General features: G+C 49.4%; 8 protein-coding genes across 8 annotated transcripts; 5 read left to right on the plus strand and 3 right to left on the minus strand.

Moving 5' to 3' along the window:
* Nucleotides 1–10: 10 nt before the first annotated feature.
* On the plus strand, nucleotides 11–552 carry An03g02520 (hypothetical protein; the record flags this gene model as incomplete). The annotated part of the gene is made up of 2 exons (XM_059746972.1): nucleotides 11–47; nucleotides 140–552. 2 exons carry the CDS (start codon nucleotides 11–13, stop codon nucleotides 550–552), a joined length of 450 nt encoding a protein of 149 aa, XP_059600275.1.
* A 451-nt stretch (nucleotides 553–1,003) lies between these two features.
* An03g02525 (uncharacterized protein) lies at nucleotides 1,004–1,822 on the plus strand (the record flags this gene model as incomplete). Its single annotated transcript, XM_059746973.1, has 3 exons — nucleotides 1,004–1,062; nucleotides 1,214–1,422; nucleotides 1,491–1,822. 3 exons carry the CDS (start codon nucleotides 1,004–1,006, stop codon nucleotides 1,820–1,822), a joined length of 600 nt encoding a protein of 199 aa, XP_059600276.1.
* Nucleotides 1,823–1,966: 144 nt separating this feature from the next.
* An03g02530 (uncharacterized protein) lies at nucleotides 1,967–3,149 on the plus strand (the record flags this gene model as incomplete). Its single annotated transcript, XM_001390112.3, has 4 exons — nucleotides 1,967–2,639; nucleotides 2,695–2,773; nucleotides 2,842–2,902; nucleotides 2,976–3,149. 4 exons carry the CDS (start codon nucleotides 1,967–1,969, stop codon nucleotides 3,147–3,149), a joined length of 987 nt encoding a protein of 328 aa, XP_001390149.3.
* Nucleotides 3,150–5,137: 1,988 nt separating this feature from the next.
* An03g02540 (uncharacterized protein) lies at nucleotides 5,138–9,331 on the minus strand (the record flags this gene model as incomplete). Its single annotated transcript, XM_059746974.1, has 8 exons — nucleotides 5,138–5,764; nucleotides 5,840–6,518; nucleotides 6,570–6,648; nucleotides 6,711–6,976; nucleotides 7,040–7,284; nucleotides 7,372–8,583; nucleotides 8,815–9,102; nucleotides 9,158–9,331. 8 exons carry the CDS (start codon nucleotides 9,329–9,331, stop codon nucleotides 5,138–5,140), a joined length of 3,570 nt encoding a protein of 1,189 aa, XP_059600277.1.
* Nucleotides 9,332–9,672: 341 nt separating this feature from the next.
* An03g02550 (uncharacterized protein) lies at nucleotides 9,673–10,695 on the plus strand (the record flags this gene model as incomplete). The annotated part of the gene is made up of 3 exons (XM_001390114.1): nucleotides 9,673–9,834; nucleotides 9,896–10,460; nucleotides 10,538–10,695. The coding sequence occupies 3 exons, from the start codon at nucleotides 9,673–9,675 to the stop codon at nucleotides 10,693–10,695; spliced, it is 885 nt and encodes a 294-aa protein (XP_001390151.1).
* A 227-nt stretch (nucleotides 10,696–10,922) lies between these two features.
* Nucleotides 10,923–13,756, minus strand: An03g02560 (uncharacterized protein; the record flags this gene model as incomplete). The annotated part of the gene is made up of 6 exons (XM_001390115.3): nucleotides 10,923–12,905; nucleotides 12,962–13,116; nucleotides 13,150–13,259; nucleotides 13,337–13,374; nucleotides 13,450–13,593; nucleotides 13,625–13,756. The coding sequence occupies 6 exons, from the start codon at nucleotides 13,754–13,756 to the stop codon at nucleotides 10,923–10,925; spliced, it is 2,562 nt and encodes an 853-aa protein (XP_001390152.3).
* A 452-nt stretch (nucleotides 13,757–14,208) lies between these two features.
* Nucleotides 14,209–16,007, minus strand: An03g02570 (uncharacterized protein; the record flags this gene model as incomplete). Its single annotated transcript, XM_001390116.3, has 2 exons — nucleotides 14,209–14,624; nucleotides 14,684–16,007. 2 exons carry the CDS (start codon nucleotides 16,005–16,007, stop codon nucleotides 14,209–14,211), a joined length of 1,740 nt encoding a protein of 579 aa, XP_001390153.3.
* Nucleotides 16,008–17,737: 1,730 nt separating this feature from the next.
* On the plus strand, nucleotides 17,738–18,514 carry An03g02580 (uncharacterized protein; the record flags this gene model as incomplete). The annotated part of the gene is made up of 1 exon (XM_001390117.1): nucleotides 17,738–18,514. The coding sequence occupies one exon, from the start codon at nucleotides 17,738–17,740 to the stop codon at nucleotides 18,512–18,514; it is 777 nt and encodes a 258-aa protein (XP_001390154.1).
* Nucleotides 18,515–18,974: the final 460 nt, after the last annotated feature.

Here is an 18,974-nt window from a genome sequence, read left to right on the forward strand (position 1 = left end):
GATTGGAGCAATGCCAGTGCTCACCCTGGTTGCGTCATACCCAGGAGGTATACGATCTCACAATCTTTCACTGTTGGCCCTTAGAAATAAATAGCCGTGGCTCCATGGGGACTACCCGTTATGAGTTGCATATGACAAGGTAAGGATAGCCACCTCCGTCGCATTCATACTGCTTGGGTAGCATCAAATCACGTACCTCGTCAATTGGGTCAAAGCAGACGGACAGGTTTCAAATTATTCCCTGCAGCAGGTGATCATCTGCCGGATCTTCAAACATTCAAACTCCTACCAATGTACAAAGTAAAGCCTATTCGGATGCAGATCCGATCTATGGTTTGTCGTTCCAGTACCCACAACGCTCATTTCGATGACGATCGGAAGTGGGTGTACAGTATTGTGTGGCCTCACCTGCTCTCTTCTGCCTTAGTCACATTCAGGTTTACAATTTCTTTGTCACATAATCTCAAGTATCTCAGGCTTCTGTATATCAAACAGTTCCTCAGCAGGGGTGGGAGACGAAAACACCCAGTCTTATTTAAAAAAAAAAAATAAAATAAAATAAAACAAAAAAATAAAATAAAATAACATAAAATATGAAAAATGAAAAATGAAAAACCAAATCCCTGCGCGAAAAAGAAGAACCATTTTTATTAGTCGGTATGCATCGACAAACAAGTATTCCTGCTAGCCCTCATACTAAGGACATATGGTCAATTGCGTTTCTCGGATTTGCTTGTGAGAAGAATACTACAGTTTGGAGGTTCTGAGATCTTCGTTAGAGGCATTAAGCGATTATTTCGGCGAAGAAAACCATCGCGCCCCTCCATGGGGACTACTATGAGTCGCCAAATCTGCTCTTACTTGATTGTTGCCTAATAAATAGATTGTGGCGTATTTATGGCAATCTACGCTATCTTTTCATTGTATTATCATCTTCTAAGTCCAGGTAACCACGTTTTCCCGTCGAGCTGAGGCTGTATCGGTTGCCGGCGGTGCCCCGATCATGCATGTCAGCCCGTCGTGGCTGACGCTAACTCGCTCACTTCATCCAGTACTTATATGGTCGGCTACTCCATCCTTTTCATTAATTCTCTCTTACTCAACTCACCCTCCTCCCTGCGACACCAACCCATGATGCCGTCTGCGGTGCAAGCCGGGGACTTCTCCTGGAGTAGCGTACTGATCTCATCCGCCCTATTATAATTTCTCACAGTCTAACCCGCTCCTACCAGACTGCGCCAGGCTCAGCACTAAATTTCATCCCCTGCTACCAGGACTATCTATGTGCACGTCTCGAAGTTCCCCTAGACTGGTCAGCTAGTGCCATTGAAAATAAAACGGCTGCCCTGGCCGTCATAAAACTGCCTGCACAGGTAGATCCTGCCGACGAGCGTTACGGTGGCTCCATAATCGTGAACCCAGGTATAGGCAGCAATGCCACCACCGCCACCATTCTGTCACCCCACCACGGTCGCTTACTAGGAATACAGGTGGCCCTGGCGGGTCCGGCGTGCAGGAAATACTTAACCGAGGGAAAGAAATCCAGCGGACTGTAGACAGCCCCGATGATGCACAGCAATCTCGCTATTTCGACATTGTGTCCTTTGACCCCCGAGGCGTGGGAAATACCATTCCTCCCTTAACCTGTTTTCCTGATCTGCTGTCTAGTTACCTCTGGAATGAGGCTGTGCAAGCTCATGGCTTGGTAGGTAGCTCCGAACACGCAGCGGATCTTCTTTGGGCCCGCATGCAGGCCCTAGCCACATCGTGTACAGATTCCTCTAAGGACAATGCGGATATTGGCCCGTACATGAATACCTGAAGTACGGCACATGATCTGCGACATATTGCTCAACTGCTCCAACCGGATCCACGCGCAGATGCAAAGCTGCAATACTGGGGTTACTCATACGGGACTCTGCTAGGCGTTACTTATGCAAGTCTCTTCCCGAACCAAGTTCAGCGGATGGTGTTAGACGGGGTGGTAGATGCATTAAGCTGGTACTCTGGCGAGATGTCGACATCATTGCGTGACGCAGATCGTGTATTTGACAGTTTCTTCCGCTATTGTCATCAGGCAGGCCAGCCGAGGTGTGCCTTTGCCAGCCCATCTGCTGACGGAGAAGACAATATAAACGCAATAAGCGAACTCCAGCAGCGCTTCACGAATATACTGTCTGATCTGAAAGCGTCCCCCCTCTGGACCACTCATCCAAACCCAGACATAATCACCTATTCCGACGTGAGACGTCTCCTAAGACTTGCCTTGTACGCGCCGATCGACCTTTTCCCCACTCTCGCTATCATCCTAGCAGATCTCGAACAACGGAACGCAACGAGCATGGCTGAATGGAAAACCATGCTACGCGAGGAAATGCAGCCAGCTCACTGCCTTAGCTCAGAATGTCAGTCTGATGCTCCGTGTCGTGAGGCATGCCAATACTCGTACCGCGTAGAAGTGACTGCTGGTACCGTATGTTTGGACCTAAATCAGAAGCTACTGAATGCCACCCGCGAGGAATACTGGGATGAGTATCTTCGGCCTTCCATTGAGAGCAGCCATTGGATGGGGGACACGTTTGCAGATTTCTTAATGCCGTGTGCTAGATGGAATGGTCGAGGACCAGGGGATTTCAAAGGTTCGTTCTTGTATCACTGCAACTAGCTGCTGCCCAAGTGCTTAACTTGAAGAAGGACCTACAGGGGCTCAGGATATGTCCACACCTGTACTATTCGTCAGTAATACTCTGGATCCAGTGACTCCTCTGGGCGAGTATGTTTCCCATCACCCTGCTATCTCATTATATATTTCCATCTACGGCCTATTAACGATAAGATTAGTGCCCATGCTATGTCCGCTTTGTTTGAAAAGTCTGTTGTATTAGAGCAGCATGCTGAAGGTGTAAGTTCATTCCCTATATTTCTGCTTTGCGATCTTGTTCAGTGATAAGTCTTCTAATTGAACTTCACTGTAGCATTGTTCCTTCGCTTCGCGTTCGGGGTGTACAGATGATCATATCCGAGCGTACTTTCAGACTGGGGAGCTTCCGGCACCAGGCACGCGTTGTGAGACAGATATACGTCCCTTTGGGGTCGAGGACGTGCTAGATGGAACCTCCCCAGTGGAGCTAGAGAGGACGGAGCTGTGATCTAGTCTCTCTAGTTTGGTATCCGGATTCAATAATAATAAACGATAATTTTACCGATGCCGCTGATATTAGGAATCTGGGAAGGCGCATGTTTCTGTCCCTTGTGGCGAACTAATATGATGGATGTTGAATTTTATCTCGTTGGAATATTTTTTCCTATTTCTATTTTATCCTATTTTCATTCTTGAAAATAACGGATTAACAACAAATGCCAAAGGGACGAGTACAGGCCACAGTGGTCTCTAGGCAGGTAGTGCCACGAAGTCGATCGGGCCCAGGCACGTGTTTCAGCAATATTCTCAGCCTCTCTTTCTGCTACGTAGCGCTGCCGAGATAGGTTATGAGCCTGGCATATAGACCGGTGAAGCTATCCAGAACTCTACAACCCATTAGGGCACCGTAAAAGAACACCGACTCCACGGTAGCCACCAGCTGCTAGACAGGTAGTGACCACCAGACATAGAATCGTCTCAGTTGTCACTGGCTGCAAGGCTATAATAATCTCCTTAATTACAACACCACTCCGCTTCCACAGTCCATTGAGATGGCCCCATAAAGATACCATTCGTTGCGTCACATAACGGGAGCCGGCATACTACTAGGGTCCCTACAACCTTCTACCCAAGCAAATGGCATCTCAGCGACCTTGTCGGTCTCGATTTGCAGCATCTTATCCAAAGAGATTTATCTCATTTCGACAACTCCCACGTCAACTTTGCGCTTAGCGCCATTTGTCAATTGCTATAGGAAGATGGATGCATCGCTCACTCTCTCGCAAGGCGAGAGCGGGATTAGATGCATCTAGCTATACAGAGAACTATGCGGATGATACCTACAACGTCTTACGAGGTCTTGTCTTACGCCATGACCACGCCAATTGCAAGGCCACGTTCTTCATGTTCATTCAGATGGGCGCCGGTCTGACTATTCTACGGTGACGCACTTATTATGACGCTAAGGAGTTAGATCACGGTATCACTCTGAATATGCAGTGACCGACTATATTGAGGCTGATTTCTTGAAGTTGGTGCCGGATGCCAACAGAGAAACGATGGGCAGTATCAAAAGTATTACTCGACCGCACAAGGCAGGTAATTTCTCCCAGGTATATCGTTCGAAGAAAATAATTGTTCACGCTGAAAGCAATACAATGCCACATTCGTCTCCCATTCCACAAAGGAGAGAAAGACCTGTCGATATATAACTGCACAGTGGTTGTGTGATCCACAGATTTCTGACACTCAGCATTGAATGAGTCAATGCCAGTACCCTTACAATGGTCGACACATCACAGCGAAGAGCGAGCACATTAGGGACTGGGCGTACATCAATATCCCCTCCATTATTCTGAAATATCTGATCTTATCTTTCTATCTATCAAACCATCCCTCAAGCCGCCAAAAACTGTTCAACATGGCGACCAAGCATATGATGCACAATGTCCAACAATCAAGTCCTCCGTTGTTTCCGCCATTTAAATATAAAGATCAAATAGGTTGCCAATACCGCCATAGTGTAATTAAACAGAATGAATCCAATAAAGATGCCGACGTTGTTGCCACGTTGTGAATAGCTCATGGCATATTGCTCGACCTATATTCCAAGAGGACCTTGTTAGCAGTTTCTCGTGTGATGACGAAGGAGATGAGCAGGGGTTAGAGAAATCGAAAACTGACATATTGACCTCCATCCGCATAGGCACAGTAGTGACACTCCTCAGTCGCGTCAGGATTTGCTAGGTAACCTGTGGAACTCCCTGAAGCGAAGAACTCAGCTGCATACGAGGCACATGTCTCCCCGGTGGGCACATGGAATGTGGTCAGCTCAGTGTCACGGCAGGCAATCTGAAGCGAATGCATGGCATTGGTACCGATCCCCTCGATAAAATAAAATAAGGGCGAGATGTTATAGAACCAGCGCCATCCGCGCGGTGTCAGAGGCGGGGGTGAGAGGGGCCCATTGAAGGTGTTTATCACCAGCCAGACGAATCAAGTGGCCACCTGTGCGGCCAAGACGGTGGGAAACAGTGCGGCCGTCAATTGAGCGATACTTGCGACAAACAACGAGTAGAGCTCGTACATGAGAAATGCATAACCGGCTCGCGTTGAGATGGTGAAGTATCCTACCATGTAGTACCAGAGAACCCAATATATCAGCCCGCCAAGGAGTGTGAACGGGATCTCCACCAGTAGCGCAGTGACGGTAAAGACGCTCCAGTGGTATACACGCGACTCGTTCTCCCGTGACAGGAATTGATCGCGCAGGAGGATGAAGCGAGGTTCGATCTGGAGGCTGAGCACGGGCCCGGTGATTACTCCGACGAAGATAGAAAACATCCGTCCGCGGGAGTCAGTGAGATCGTTGGATAGCTGGAGAAATGTGAGTCCATTCATCAGCCCCATCCAGACATTGAGCTGGATTTTTCCCAACACGTAGTCGGAGTCGCGCCAGTAATTCGCGAAAGCCCGTTGGGTGACCACTCGAATTTGCTCGAGATAGGAAGCTGCATATGCTCGATCAGAGCCTGACGAAAACAAAGCATTTCCTTCCTGTGACTGGAGGAAGTGTTGAAGCTGCTTTTGGGTAGAGGCATACTCGGGCGACTGCTGCCAAGTCTGTTATGGTCAGCAGATGAGAAACGAACTGCGGAATGGAGAGTAAATCGTTGAGGTGGGGATGATAAATCATACCTGAAACCAGTCAACGTCGGGCTCCGCACTGACTTCCAGAAGGTAGTCTGCTGGATTCTCTGTTTCCCGGCAGCATCGCGTATACCGAGCGAAGTAATCGATTATCGTCTGGCATTGAGACCCCAACGGGCCAAAATAAACGGTTTTACCACCTGGGACCAGCAGAAGCAAATTATCAAACTGTTCGATCATCTGCGCAGACGGTTGATGAATTGTGCAGAGAATGGTCTGCCCGGCATCAGATAGCCTGCGCATCAGTTGCACGATGGAAAGTGCTGAATTGCCATCCAACCCAGATGTGGGCTCGTCAAGGAAAAGAACAATGTCCGGCTTTGCAGCCAACTCAACCCCGATGCTGACCCGCTTGCGCTGTTCGAGATTCAATCCCGCCCCTGGTACCCCGATGATTGCTTCGGCGATATCTCCTATTTCCAAGAGCCGGATGAGAAACTCCACGTGATGCATCTTTTCTTTCCAGGGAACCGCTTCCGAACGGCGGAGGCGTGCGCTCAGCTGGAGTGCTTCGCGCACTGTAGACGATGCCAGGTGGATATCATTCTGGTGGACGAAACCTGTACGGCGGCCCATTGACGCTGGAAGCGTCTGCCCATTCAGATAGAGACCTCCAGTATATGCGGCCAATCTGGATACGCTGAGCCAGGGTATCGAGAAGTGTAGTCTACTCGTGCAGCATGTCTTTTAGACTGGGGATCTATGCGCAAATAACGACTTGTAATAATTTGCACAACTTACCTTGCCAGCTCCCGACATCCCCATCAATGCAGTCATCTTTCCTGGTTGAAGCCATCCTACACCATAGAGCCTTATGAGTCATATACTCTTTGAATAACACCACACATCAAGCTCTTACCTGAAACTTGGTGAAGGAGGTGCCTTCTGTCATCAAGTTCGAGTGACAGTTCATGCCACGCAAACACATTTTGTGTGTTGTTCAGACAGCTGATAGGGGCCATCTCACTGTCGGAGGAGGGTCTGAGTTCTTTAGAGTCAGTGACATACTGTGGCTCTTCGGTATCCGCAGGACGAGTGGGTGAGGTGTTCGCCCACGACGGCAGCTTGCGGTAAAAGATCGTTGCCATCTGCTCAGATGAATGGCGAAACCGCTCCATTCCAATGCTAAAACAATTAGTCGAGTCATTTTATGGTTGAGTATGGGTTATCTAGGGAAAGAAATCATACGTCACCACAATTGAAAAGAAGACGAAAAAGGCCGCATTGATTGCAACATTTCGCCATAAGTGGAAGTCTTTAAATCCATACTCAACCATCAAATAGAGTCTCCCAGAAAGGTTCAATTGACCTGCTACGGACCCAGACACTGCACAGGCCTGAAAGCTCTTCTCATTGTATAATTCACCCCGAGGAACAATGTCATGAAGGCTGCATGCATATGAACCGCTCCCAATCTCGTTGAGAGCGATGGACTCGAAAGTATAGTACATGGGCTAGTTCAGATAATGAAGAGGTTAGCTTGTACACAAGTCTTGCGATGGCTTTTTGTTTCAACTCACATCAAGGTAGCGGATCCAAGATAACCAGAACTTCATTCCTGGAGGTGTGATATAAAACCCTGTGTAGATGATTAGCACATTGAGTAAGAGCCCAACCGGAAGAATGGCCCGATTGATGGAATTTGTGAAGACAGCTATGGCTCGAAACATGACACTCAGTGCCATTAGGCCCATGTAGAGGCACACCAGCCATGTGAAAAAGCTCCCCGCTGTACGCTGGAAGCCAATCATCCAGTAGATGGGCAGCGAGTACAAGATGAAGATAAACTTCCAAGGTACGTCGGCGAGGATCTGACCAAGCGCGTAGGCCGCGGGTCGGTAGAATCGCAACGCCTTCTGCTTAAGCAAGATCGGGCGTTGAACAAATGTATTTCCAAATTCGGCAGAAGCCTGCAAACCCATAATCAAAACGCAGAAAAAAAGCGCCGATGCGCGTGTATAAAGCCCTTCCGTCACGGCTCTCTGATTTCGGAACAGAGTGCCTAGAAGCAGAGCTTGGACGATTGTCCCGCCCGCCTCGGCAATCCAGGCAGCCCGATCAGTCAGAAAAATCTGATAATGGCGAACTGTACACTCATATACCTGACGGTAAAGGGGCAAAGCGTATGCTGATGCACTGGAATTCCCACTTGCTGCTCCTTGAGGTGGCTTTGCGGCCTCGCTCACCGTCTGCTGATAGAAGCTGCTTTCTCTGAATCTGGCCTCAAAATCAGCGGGCTGAACGGGCACCGGCCTCTGAAGGTCATCCCGGGGTTTCCGACCTGTCGGATCCCCTGACATAGATGCCAGGAAGTCAGAAACCGAAATCCTCGGAGAGCAGTAGAATCCAAGGGACTCAAAGTAGGCTTTGGCTGATGTCGCCGGGCCATAGTAGGCGATGTGACCGTCATTTAGAACTAAGATCTTATCGAACATTGAAACTGCAACATCACTAGCTTGATACAAAGACATGGCGGTCATGCATCGACTGCGGGTAGTGTATTTGCGCATGGTAGTGAGAAAGCGGAGGGCAGTTGAAGAGTCCAACCCCCGAGTAGGATTATCAAAGCAAAAAAGACTAGGTGACAGAGAAATCAGCCTATATCGTTTGTTGTGAGAAGCATCGGATGATGACTTGCCTTGCACGCGTGCAGAGAGCCTCAGCGAGGGAGACACGACGACGCTGGCCGCCGCTGACTCCACGAAGATGGTCATTTCCAATTCGGACATGAGCTGCATGAGCAAGGCCCATCAGCTGCAGTAGAGTTTGGAGATCTTCTTCAATGCTGGAGGCTCGGTTCGGATCCGAGTTAGGATGCCGGGCATTGAGGGCAAATCTTAGCGTGTTGCTGACAGATAAAGTCGGAAAGTGGATGTCATCTTCCCCTGTAAAAGTGCATGGCCCTTTTAGCTAGTGCATGTTTCAATTGGGGCGTGGGAGACTCTCATACCAAGGAAGGCCACCTGGTTGGGCCTAAGTCGCCTGGCTGTCGGGGCGTCCATCGAGCCATACCAGACGTCACCCTCCAATCCCAGATACTCATCCCTCATATTCGACAAGGCTTTCAGAACGGTGGTGCACCCACTGCCCGGGCGTCCCACGATCATCAGCATTTCCCCTTCACGGATTGAACCAGTCAGCCGCTGCAGAATTGGTCGAGATGTGGTTTTCTTTCGCGAAAACCAGGTTACCGGGCTGGCGAGCGTTACTAGACGTCGTAGAGATTCGGGAACATCGGACATCCGTTGGCGCTGGTCAAGTTAGTGCTATGGAAACCACAGTCAACTCCATGTGTCGGAAACAAACCCCAACTCCTGCGCCTATGACAGACAGATTCTTGAATATGATGCCACCCAAGCGCTCTGATGCAGCGGCAGTCTGGCGATCGAGAAAATTGGCAACCAGTCGATCGAGCTCTGCATCCTGATGCGTCTCTTGACTTCCATTGTACGCGTTACTCTCGGCGCCCAATATCTCCATAATACATGTATCTAGCCAGTAGGAAGCTCGGCCACGCTCTATAGACTTGTCTTGGGCGCGATGCTGCTAGGACTTTAAAGGAGCTCCCAAGAAGCCTCCAAGCATTGAACCATAGGGAAATGTGCCGGGTTACCAAATGGGGTAATGATTGCTCCTTACGGTTAGACCGAGGGACGGCTCCACGCTCAGCGGAGTTAGCCGACCGAGTGGATGGCACCGAGAAGTAGAGATAAATAGCAGACACGAAGGCGTAGGAGGAAAAAAGAAAAAAAAGAAAAAAAGAAAGCTACTTGTCCTCGTTACCGAAGCCAAAGAGAATTGAACTTGTTCACGCAAGAACCATGTCTGACTCCCAGGTTGATCCCGACCAGTTCACCCGTGCGGGCTGTATAACGCAGAACCACTACCGCGACGTCTATTCCACCATCGATCCGTCACGGCCAGAGTTGTCCCAGAAAGATAGAGTAACGATCATCACAGGCGCAGGAAAGGGAATTGGTCGAGTGAGAACAGGCCCAATTTCATTACAGACGCAGTCACGACTGACCTCCGTGATTACCCCAGGCTATCGCGCGAGCACACGCCCAGTCCGGCGTCAAGGGGTTAGTCCTTGTGACTCAGTCTGCTCAGTCGGCTGAGGAGACGAAAGCAGTTTTGCAAGCCGAATCCCCCTCTGTTGAAGTGCTGGCTCTTCCCACGGACATCACCGATGAGAAGGCAGTAGCGCAGACCTTCGACACTATCAAAAACCACTTTGGCGTCGCTCACACCTTGATCAACAACGCCGGAGTCTTTTCTTCGATAGCACCCGTTGCCCAATCGGACTCCAGCACCTGGTGGAAAGACTTTGAGGTCAACGTACGGGGGACATACCTTGTGACTGCGGCATACCTGCGTCTGATCGCCTCTGAGAGCGCTGATTTTCGGCCCACCGTGGTCAACCTCATTTCCACAATTAGCCTCACGCCGCCTGGATTGAGCAGTTACTTCATCAGTAAACTGGCTGTGGCCAAATTCACCGAGTTCATTACAGCTGAGAACCTCCGGGTCGCCACCTACAGCCTCTCTCCGGGTATCGTACATACCAGCATGACGCTGGATTCATTTAAGCCATTTGCTAAAGACACTGGTATGTTCACGAACATCATCACTGGCAATTTCAGAGTCCTTAGGCTAATAATGACAACTTGCTTTGGTCTGGAATAGCGGAACTCCCAGGTGCCGTTACGGTTTACTTGGCTGTGAAACGTCCGCAATACCTCAATGGACGTCACCTATCCTCCAATTGGGATCTAGCAGAGCTTGAAGCTAAGGAAACGGAGTTGTCCTCGTCAGATACCCTGAAATTAGGCCAGTTAATCTGATGAGCTCTCGCCATAACCTTCTGTTAGAGACTTCCTTTCATGCAACGGCGTCGCGTTCTCGTTGTCTATAGATGAAGTTTAGTCGCCCCCAAGATTGTGTGTATCAAGATATTATAGGTTGTTGTATATCTAGGAGTTTTCACGTATCTCGGCATAGGCAATTGAGTCTCAGTTCTATACGATGTGCGCACATGTATATGAACCGAGGATGATGGTTGTTATAAGGCTCAATAAGTACTCCCCATATGTATCTCGGGCACGTCCATCAGCAAATCACTGATTTCGTGACAGTAACCAGACCAGGTGTTAGGGTCGACAGTATCTGCAAATGACCATAGAGCGTCCTCCTCGGATGTAACGGGCACAGATTGCTGGTTCTCCGTCTCGATGTGATCATCGGTCTGCATAAACTGGTAATCGTTGCGATTGCCGAAGGCAGATGACTGCGAACTAAGCAACTCTATGAGGGCACTGACTCTCCCTAGTAGATACCGCGTCCGGTGAGCCGCTCGAGATGCAATTGGGTTGATTGTCCCTGCCCCCTCAAAGATTGGAAGTGATCGCTCAACATGTTGCTGAGCAAGTGGGAACCAGTAGCATAGGGGGTAGGCCAACATAAACCCCACAAGGGTGAGAACGGCGTTCCACACGTACTGGTAAATTTCTGAACATCCATAGAGAGCATCGTGATAAAGCATGCGCTGGTGTATGAGGTCTGTGACGGTTAGCGCATGTTGTAGTGCCGTGGTGGCGTGTATATCGGCTTGTGGACTCCGTTGCGGAACCAAGCCGCGACTTGGGAACTGGATAAATGGCCGGTGAGCCCAGAGAACAATGTCATGGTACTGAAGCTCTAGAAGCGTTTTCTGTAAGGTGAGCGCTGGGGCCTCATGAAACGATAATGTTGCATTCTGATCGTGTTTCAGCCGATCCATGTAAGTAGTAGCCTCGTCTGGTTGATAAACATTACAGACAAGTGTAATGTTGGCGTATAGGTTCGCGTCCAGAATCTGATCTCTCCATCGGTACAGGCCCTTGATTTCCCGCGACAAATGGTGCGCATGCCGCTCAATTTGAGTATATCGATCAGTTGTCCCTGACACACCACGCGCATGATGCTCCAGATCCTCGACCATCTTCCTTGCTACCACAGTGAGCGAAACCGATGCCGAGTGAAATCCGAGCTCCGAGGTTGGCCAAGGATGCTGAGGGCTTGGGAGTGGCGTGTTGAGTGTCGCATCATTCAGGGAGACAGACATAGGTTTTCCCAAAAACCGTGAGCACTGGAAGTCCAGGTGTACCAATGTCCACCAAACGTGATGGCGCGTTTCCGCCTCGTGTGTAGTTGCACGTGTTGCCAGGGGGTGCTGTAGGTCCAGCGACTGTGCGAGTCGCATCGCCACGCCAATGATATTGTATGCTGCCTGATATTCTCCAGAGTTCTGTAGAAAAGCGGCCATAAAGAGATGCCGCTGCACGTCTACTAAGGAAGGCTCTGCGTACATGAGATAGTAGCTGTTCGTCCCAAGAGCCCGTTGGAAAAAAGCAACATATAGGCTAGCCAGCGAAGGGGCTTGAGCGGAATTCTCCCCTGCGTGCGATGATATTGACCCCAATTGAATGCTTAGCAAGCGGTCATGAAGCCCCGCGTAATGGATTGATTGTAAACAGTAGGCCATCAGAGCTTGCCGCAAGGGCTCAGACTTTCGACCTGACTTGGTTGTCAAGTCTTCCGGGCTAACAATCGGCATTAAGAAATAATACCGAGTCCAGAAGACATCAAACAGGGCTGTTTGAAGTTCCTGTAAGTTTTCCAGCGGCAGGTGTGGCACATCTGACTCGCTTGTTCTCAGCAATTCTGGCGAGGAATACTGAACGTCTGAAGGACCCGGATCGATAGGTTGAGGGGATGGGCGTGCTGACATCTGCGATACCATAGAGCAGAAACGATTCATCCGAGAGGTGAAGCTGGCGAATGAGTCCAACTGCTGGGGCGGAGGAGCGATGGCAGCATGGGGTGCGGAAAGACTCCCCTGTGAACTGGATCTTGGCCTCAATTGCTGGTCGGGGCCGGCCTGATACGGGGTGGATGGCGATGCAGACTCGGCTGGCGGGGGACTGCGTGGAGCAACCGGCTGCAGTTTCCGGTTACCAGGAGGTGGTTTGGAGTGCTGGGTCGGCTTGCTGCATTGGGTCTTGTTCGCACGACACTGGCCACAGGGTAATCCGCCATCGCAGCGGACCCGGTGTTGACGGCAAAACTCACATGCTCGGCGCACTTTTCTCCGTTTAACCAGGGGTGTTGATCGCAAAGAAACGACATTATACAGCATTGCGGATTAAGTGATGGATGGCAGTGAGGGAGATGGAGTGGATGGAGCATGGAGAATCCATCATTACTAGAACTAGGTAGTAGTAGTACTAGTGACCTGTTAGTTAGTACTAATCGCTTACCTATCGTGCCTCGGTCACCTGACCCCACCGTCCCCGGGGATTTTACCAATAGGATGGTGTGGAAGGGATAGCCAATCAAGCTAGCTGGAGTAACCTGGACAGCTCCACAGCTGTGTCTGGAGTACTACTAAGTAGATACTGCTAGTAGTAACTCAACTGTGTGCTGAGGACCCGACCGAGTACTAACATATCCATGGTAAACCCCAGATATCCCAGTGATAGGTGCTATTGTGTAGTAATATCTACTGGAATCCTATATATTTCATAGACACAACTTATCGCGTCGTTGGTAGAACTTACTAAGATATCTCTTGCAAAGTGACCGGAGTGCCCACCGCATATATTATCTTCAAAGGCCTTTTGCAGCAATTCACAAGAAGTGGTTCGCATCAGATGATTATTAAATTGATGAGGAAGAAGAGGGGAGTCCCTCTGGCGTATGAGCTAGCTACATATATGGTCTAATCGTACCAACCAGAAAGGTAACGACGATATCAGGTAATTGACTGCCAGAAATGTCACACCTCTCATATGAAGCAATGAAGTATTGTCCAATTCCACTATTAGCTTGTGGTTCCTCGCCCAAGCTAGTCTTGTTTATGCCCATTATATAGCTTGACACATGAGTTAATGTACCCATCCGTGCCCCCTCCGTTTCTCCAAGCAAGCGCCCGGTCCTGATCGAGTCCGCTATGCTAGCCATGCAGGAACTTCACCATTCAAAGCAAAGAATATGGCCCCGAACGCCTCAAACCATATAAATACCGCAGTAAAGACAATTGATCCATGAAACAACACAAGCTACAGGCATACTACTGCGCGGCAGCTCTGTATGAAATACATAATGTGTCTCCTCACAGTGGTCCGCATTACAATAGTCGCCAGTATGCTTTTAGAAAGTCTGCCCTTATGAAGTACTATGTTGCTTTAAACCAGTTATCTCGGCTCACTGAAAGTACCCAACCATGCTGAAGACGGGTGATCAACTTCATCTGATGCGAGGGTATTCCAGAATAACATCTGATGTGGACGGCCAGAATCTGACCTCACTCTAAAGCTTCAATTCCTTAGACAGACCTTGGTTCCATTTCGAGAGCACAGAGTCAGGGTGAGTGCTTCCTCCCACGGGCCAGAGTCCCTGCTCTCCAGAGTCGAGAACTGCTGTGCTAGACGGACAGTAACGTATCCGGCTTCAGTCAAAGCATATTGTTGGCCGATGCAAATCCGAGGACCACCGTTAAATGGTAAGTATTCCCATCCTGGGCGCAGATCTGCCCAGCGCTCCGGGCGGAACTCATTTGCGTCAGGTCCATAAAGATCTTGACGGCGATGCATTGCCCACACGCTGTAGAACACGATAGTGCCCTTGGGCACGAAAACAGGGGATTTCCCGCCGGGACCGCCACCGACTGGCAGCACAGTATTGCTGAGTGCTTTACGAGAATTTACTGGGACAACTGGGTGAAAACGGAGCGCTACACAGTAAATCATGAGCCTTGCCAGCTAATGGCACATTTGTACTTCGGAAACTTACACTCATTTAGACAGTGTTTGAGACAAGTCAGATTCCGAAGCTGCTGGTACGTGGGCGCGCAACCGTTAAGCGTCGCGACCTCCTCACGCAGCTTCTTCCAGATATTTGGCTTCCTTGCCAGCATGAAGAACAAATTGCTCAGTAGCGATGCGGTGGTATCACGGCCGGCAAGGAGAACGTTCATGAGTTCATCACGGATGCGGTCGCGGTCACCTGTGTGTTCAGCCAGACCTTGCAAGAACAAATAGCGGGAGCGCCTTTCCTCGTCACCGGAAGTCTTCTTTGTATAGTCTTCACGGTACTTGAGAGCCTTATCAATAAACTGCTCAACCAGATTATGACAGATACGATTGGATCGCATCGCCTTGTGGTCACGAACAAAACGCCGCAAGAAACCGAGACGGGTGTTTCTAGCGATAGCATGCTGGGCATAGTTAAAAGCCGAAGCAAAAGAGTTCTCGCCAGATACCACACCGGAACGAAGCTGGTTCAAGCTCTGGACACTGTGGCCAAAGAGGAACTCGGTGGCGGAATCGAGGGTATAGCAGAAGAAGAGATCCTGTAGGTCCACAGTTGAGCCGTCTGTAGGAATCAACTCCAGTAGACCCAGCATCAATTCCTCGAGCTTTTCTAAATCTGCGATCTGGTCCTTCACGAAGTTGGGGCGCACCATGGCGCGGGATTGAGCCCAGTGCTCACCGTCAGAGGTAAAGATGCCGTGCCCCAGTAGCGGTCCGAACGTCTCGATACGACTTCCCAGACCATAATCTTTGAATTTGACGGATAAAACAGCTTTTAAATTTGCCGGTTCACAGGTGATAATAAAAGGGGTTGCGAACCGCTTTACCCGAAATGTATTTCCGTATTGTTGGAATCGGCGCTGAATGAGTTCGAGGAGACGGTGGTTTTTGGCTGCTTGGAAGTTTTGCAGAAGTACATCGATGCCAAAAAGGCGATCCTTCGAGCCCAGCGCTGCCGGTTCACAGTGGGTGTCTCTGATAATCTGGGACTGTATCCATTTGCGCCGCAGGATCTTTATCACATAGAAGAAACAAAGAGCAGCCCCGAGAGCTATCATCGAGATATGGCTGTTGTTCCTCTCCATATTGTTATCGGCCAGATAGTCAATCGCGAAGGAGCTGACTGATATATCACACCTGGCCGGACCTAGAAGCTGCAAGGGGCATTCCCCATTCCCGGGTGAATAAAGGAGGTGGGGCTGAGACAAGCATGCAAACGTGAGAACAGTAACCATGGGTTCTGCTGGAAGGCGAAACCTTGAACCTCCTTGCAGTTGACGCCGCCTGTAGGAGAGCTTAGTCATGATTAGGTGCACTTTCAGTCAGATCTTGCAACCTGGAAAATAAGAAATCTATCACCAGATTTGGATGAGGACACCTACTGTGTACCAGTAAGTTCTAGTCATCACATAGGAAATGGGTTAAAATTGGACGGGGAGGTAACACTAGCTGCTTCGAATAAATTTAGTTGCAGTCATGCTTGCAATTTCGGCTAACTGTATATACACTACAAGGCTGTCACTGTAGAAATAGTATATTAGAGATGTATTACTGCTCCCTTCTAAGCCAGAAGTTGGATGTCGCCACTGGCTAGTGAGTGGTTACTCTTGGATGGTTTAGCATGGAATGTATGTACCACCTTGGTATGTACAAGAAAAGTCAATTTCAAACAAATAAATAAGCGAAAGTATTGATAAGTTTACTCGACTGATTATCATTGGATATAGCTGGCTAGTAGACCCGAGGTTTTGGTAAAAGGACTATGCCTGGGTATTATCGAGTTCGTCATATAACCAAATTGGCTTTTATGCCATGCAACAAACGCATTTAACTATATATTTGTCCTATTGGTTCAATAGACTCCCGGGTCCCCCATTGTGCATGGCAGCAAACCCCGAAGTTGACTATACCGAATTGACCTGGCTAGTCATGCCATTTAGGACTTGTTAACAGCACATGTCGTCTAGTAACAAATAGCCCACTCACCTTCTAGGAGTTCCTCCACCCTCCAAGCCCGCGGCAAGGAATTGGTGAAAATGTAGCCCGCCAGTCCCACAGAAGTGTCGCTCGCAAGCTTGACAGCTTCCTGCCCAGACTGATACGGGTAGATAACCAGCAGTGGCCCAAAACCGTCTTGGTGGTGAGCCTCTACGCTTAGGTACAACTTGGGCGAATATGTATAACTTGATTCACCGGAGCATTCCGTTTGGCGGATACAAGGGAAGCGAAATCGGCAGGAGATATGGTGAAGCGGTTCTGGAGAGTCGTATCTTACTCATGAAAATGGGAATTCCATGCTCGAAGGCTTAGGTAAGTAATGATGACTGCTGGCGCCAGGTTGTACGGGGTCCTGACCCAGCAACCCTTTACAGGCCTGGCTAGACCGAGGAAGTCATGATTTATGACCAGCTATCAAATAAGGGTCGATCCTCAGGATCATAACTCTACATATTCGGACAGACTATCACCTGCATGATGGCTTACTTTGGCAAAGTCATAATCGCAAAAGTAACGAGTCGCTTGTTGACAAATCGCTTGAGATTGCGGAAACAAGAAATGAACAGGAAAGTCTGATAACGCAGTATATCACACATCTAAAAACGAAAGTTCACATCCGCATAGGCAGCCCCTGTCTTGGTTGCAAAGAGATTTTCGCCTACCTTTCCTTTCTCCAAGGACAAGCCCGTTATGCCATCATTTTGATAGCGGCCCCTTTCTTTCCAGGTAGAACTTTCTTGCTGATTAATATCAGATAATTCCATCATGGGAGGAAGTGATGGCATGTGTAAGCGTGCTGACGCGGGTGGGTCGGAAGGAATAGATAGAGCCCGTAGTGGCTTACTCGCTTGCTTCAAGTAGGATAGACTAACACCACCCGGTCTAATCTTGATTAATAACATTATTCTGGTGCTTAGTTCATTATTAGCAATCAATTAATGCGTAGTGATAGTGTTAAATAAAGTATACAGCCCAATGGTTATTGGAATAGGATGAGTAGCAATTACAAGCAAGATCATCTATCAATTCAAACATCATGCCTCAATGCAAGCCTTCAATTGTGGTTGTTCCAGGAGCCTACGCCCTACCTGACCTCTATGTTCGGGTGACTACAAGACTCGCAAGTTTGGGCTACGAAGTCCACACCATCAGGCTATCCAGCGTGGCCCCCAGCGATGGTCCCCTTCCCGAGCCTGGCACCATGTACGACGATGCCGCGGTAATTGCTCGTGAGATTAACCAACTGGTGGAGCAAGGAAAGGAGGTTGTTGTGCTGGCGCACTCGTACGGCGGGATGCCCGCCAGCCAGAGCATCCAGGGTCTGGTGAAGAGGGAGGGCAGCGAGCACGCTGGTGGGGTGGTACAGCTGGCGTATATGACGGCTGTGGTGCCACCCGAGGGCAAGTCGTCTGTGGACGTATTAGCGAATGGTCCGAGTATGGATATTTCCGTCGACGAAAAAGGATGGATGAGTCTCGTCGATACCGCGGCTGTCGCAGCCGCAGCCTTCTCCGATGTGCCCCCCGACGAGGGAATGACATGGGCTCAGCAGTTCACACACCATTCAGCGGCCAGTATGGCCAATCCATTGACGTATGCCGGATACAAGGATGTCCCCGTCGCATATCTGCTGTGCACTGAAGACTTGGTCATTCCGGCAGAAGTGCAGCAGAAGATGATTGATACAATTGCAAGTGAGGGTGGGCAGGAGGTAGACGTGACAAGAATTGCCACTGGCCATGTCCCCGTCACAAGTGCCCCGGAACTCGTGGTGGACTGGATTCTGAGGATTTTGAGCCGGGAGGTTAAGTGAGACAGCCTCTGTGGAAGAGCCCAGTTTGAACTAGGCATATAGATATATATAATTTAACTCTCTGGCGCCCCATCATCGAGAGAATGAACCTGCATAGGCTTTAACATACGATCCATAATAATGAACTTAAGCATGCAAAGGGATTTGAGACGCCTCCCGGGCGACCATATTTACCCCTCCTTCCCGAGTAATTTCTTCCTTTAGTCTTAGTTCCCAGTGGGCACTTGTCACACATATTGGTATGGAATAATACGGGAATCGAACACTTCTAATACACTAAAACCGGGAAAAAGCAGAGTTGGATAGCAATATTGCTTGCAGCGAGCATCTTTCGAGAGAACTGGGGAGGCGCGCATGCGCCATCTTGACTATGGTTGAAATCATAGGGAAACCCAAACGCAATAGCACGACCTGCCAGTGCGTAGATCAACCCGAGGACCTCTAGGCGGAGTGAAGAGCC

This window comes from Aspergillus niger (assembly GCF_000002855.4).
Source record: "Aspergillus niger supercontig An03".
Lineage (NCBI taxonomy): Eukaryota > Fungi > Ascomycota > Eurotiomycetes > Eurotiales > Aspergillaceae > Aspergillus > Aspergillus niger.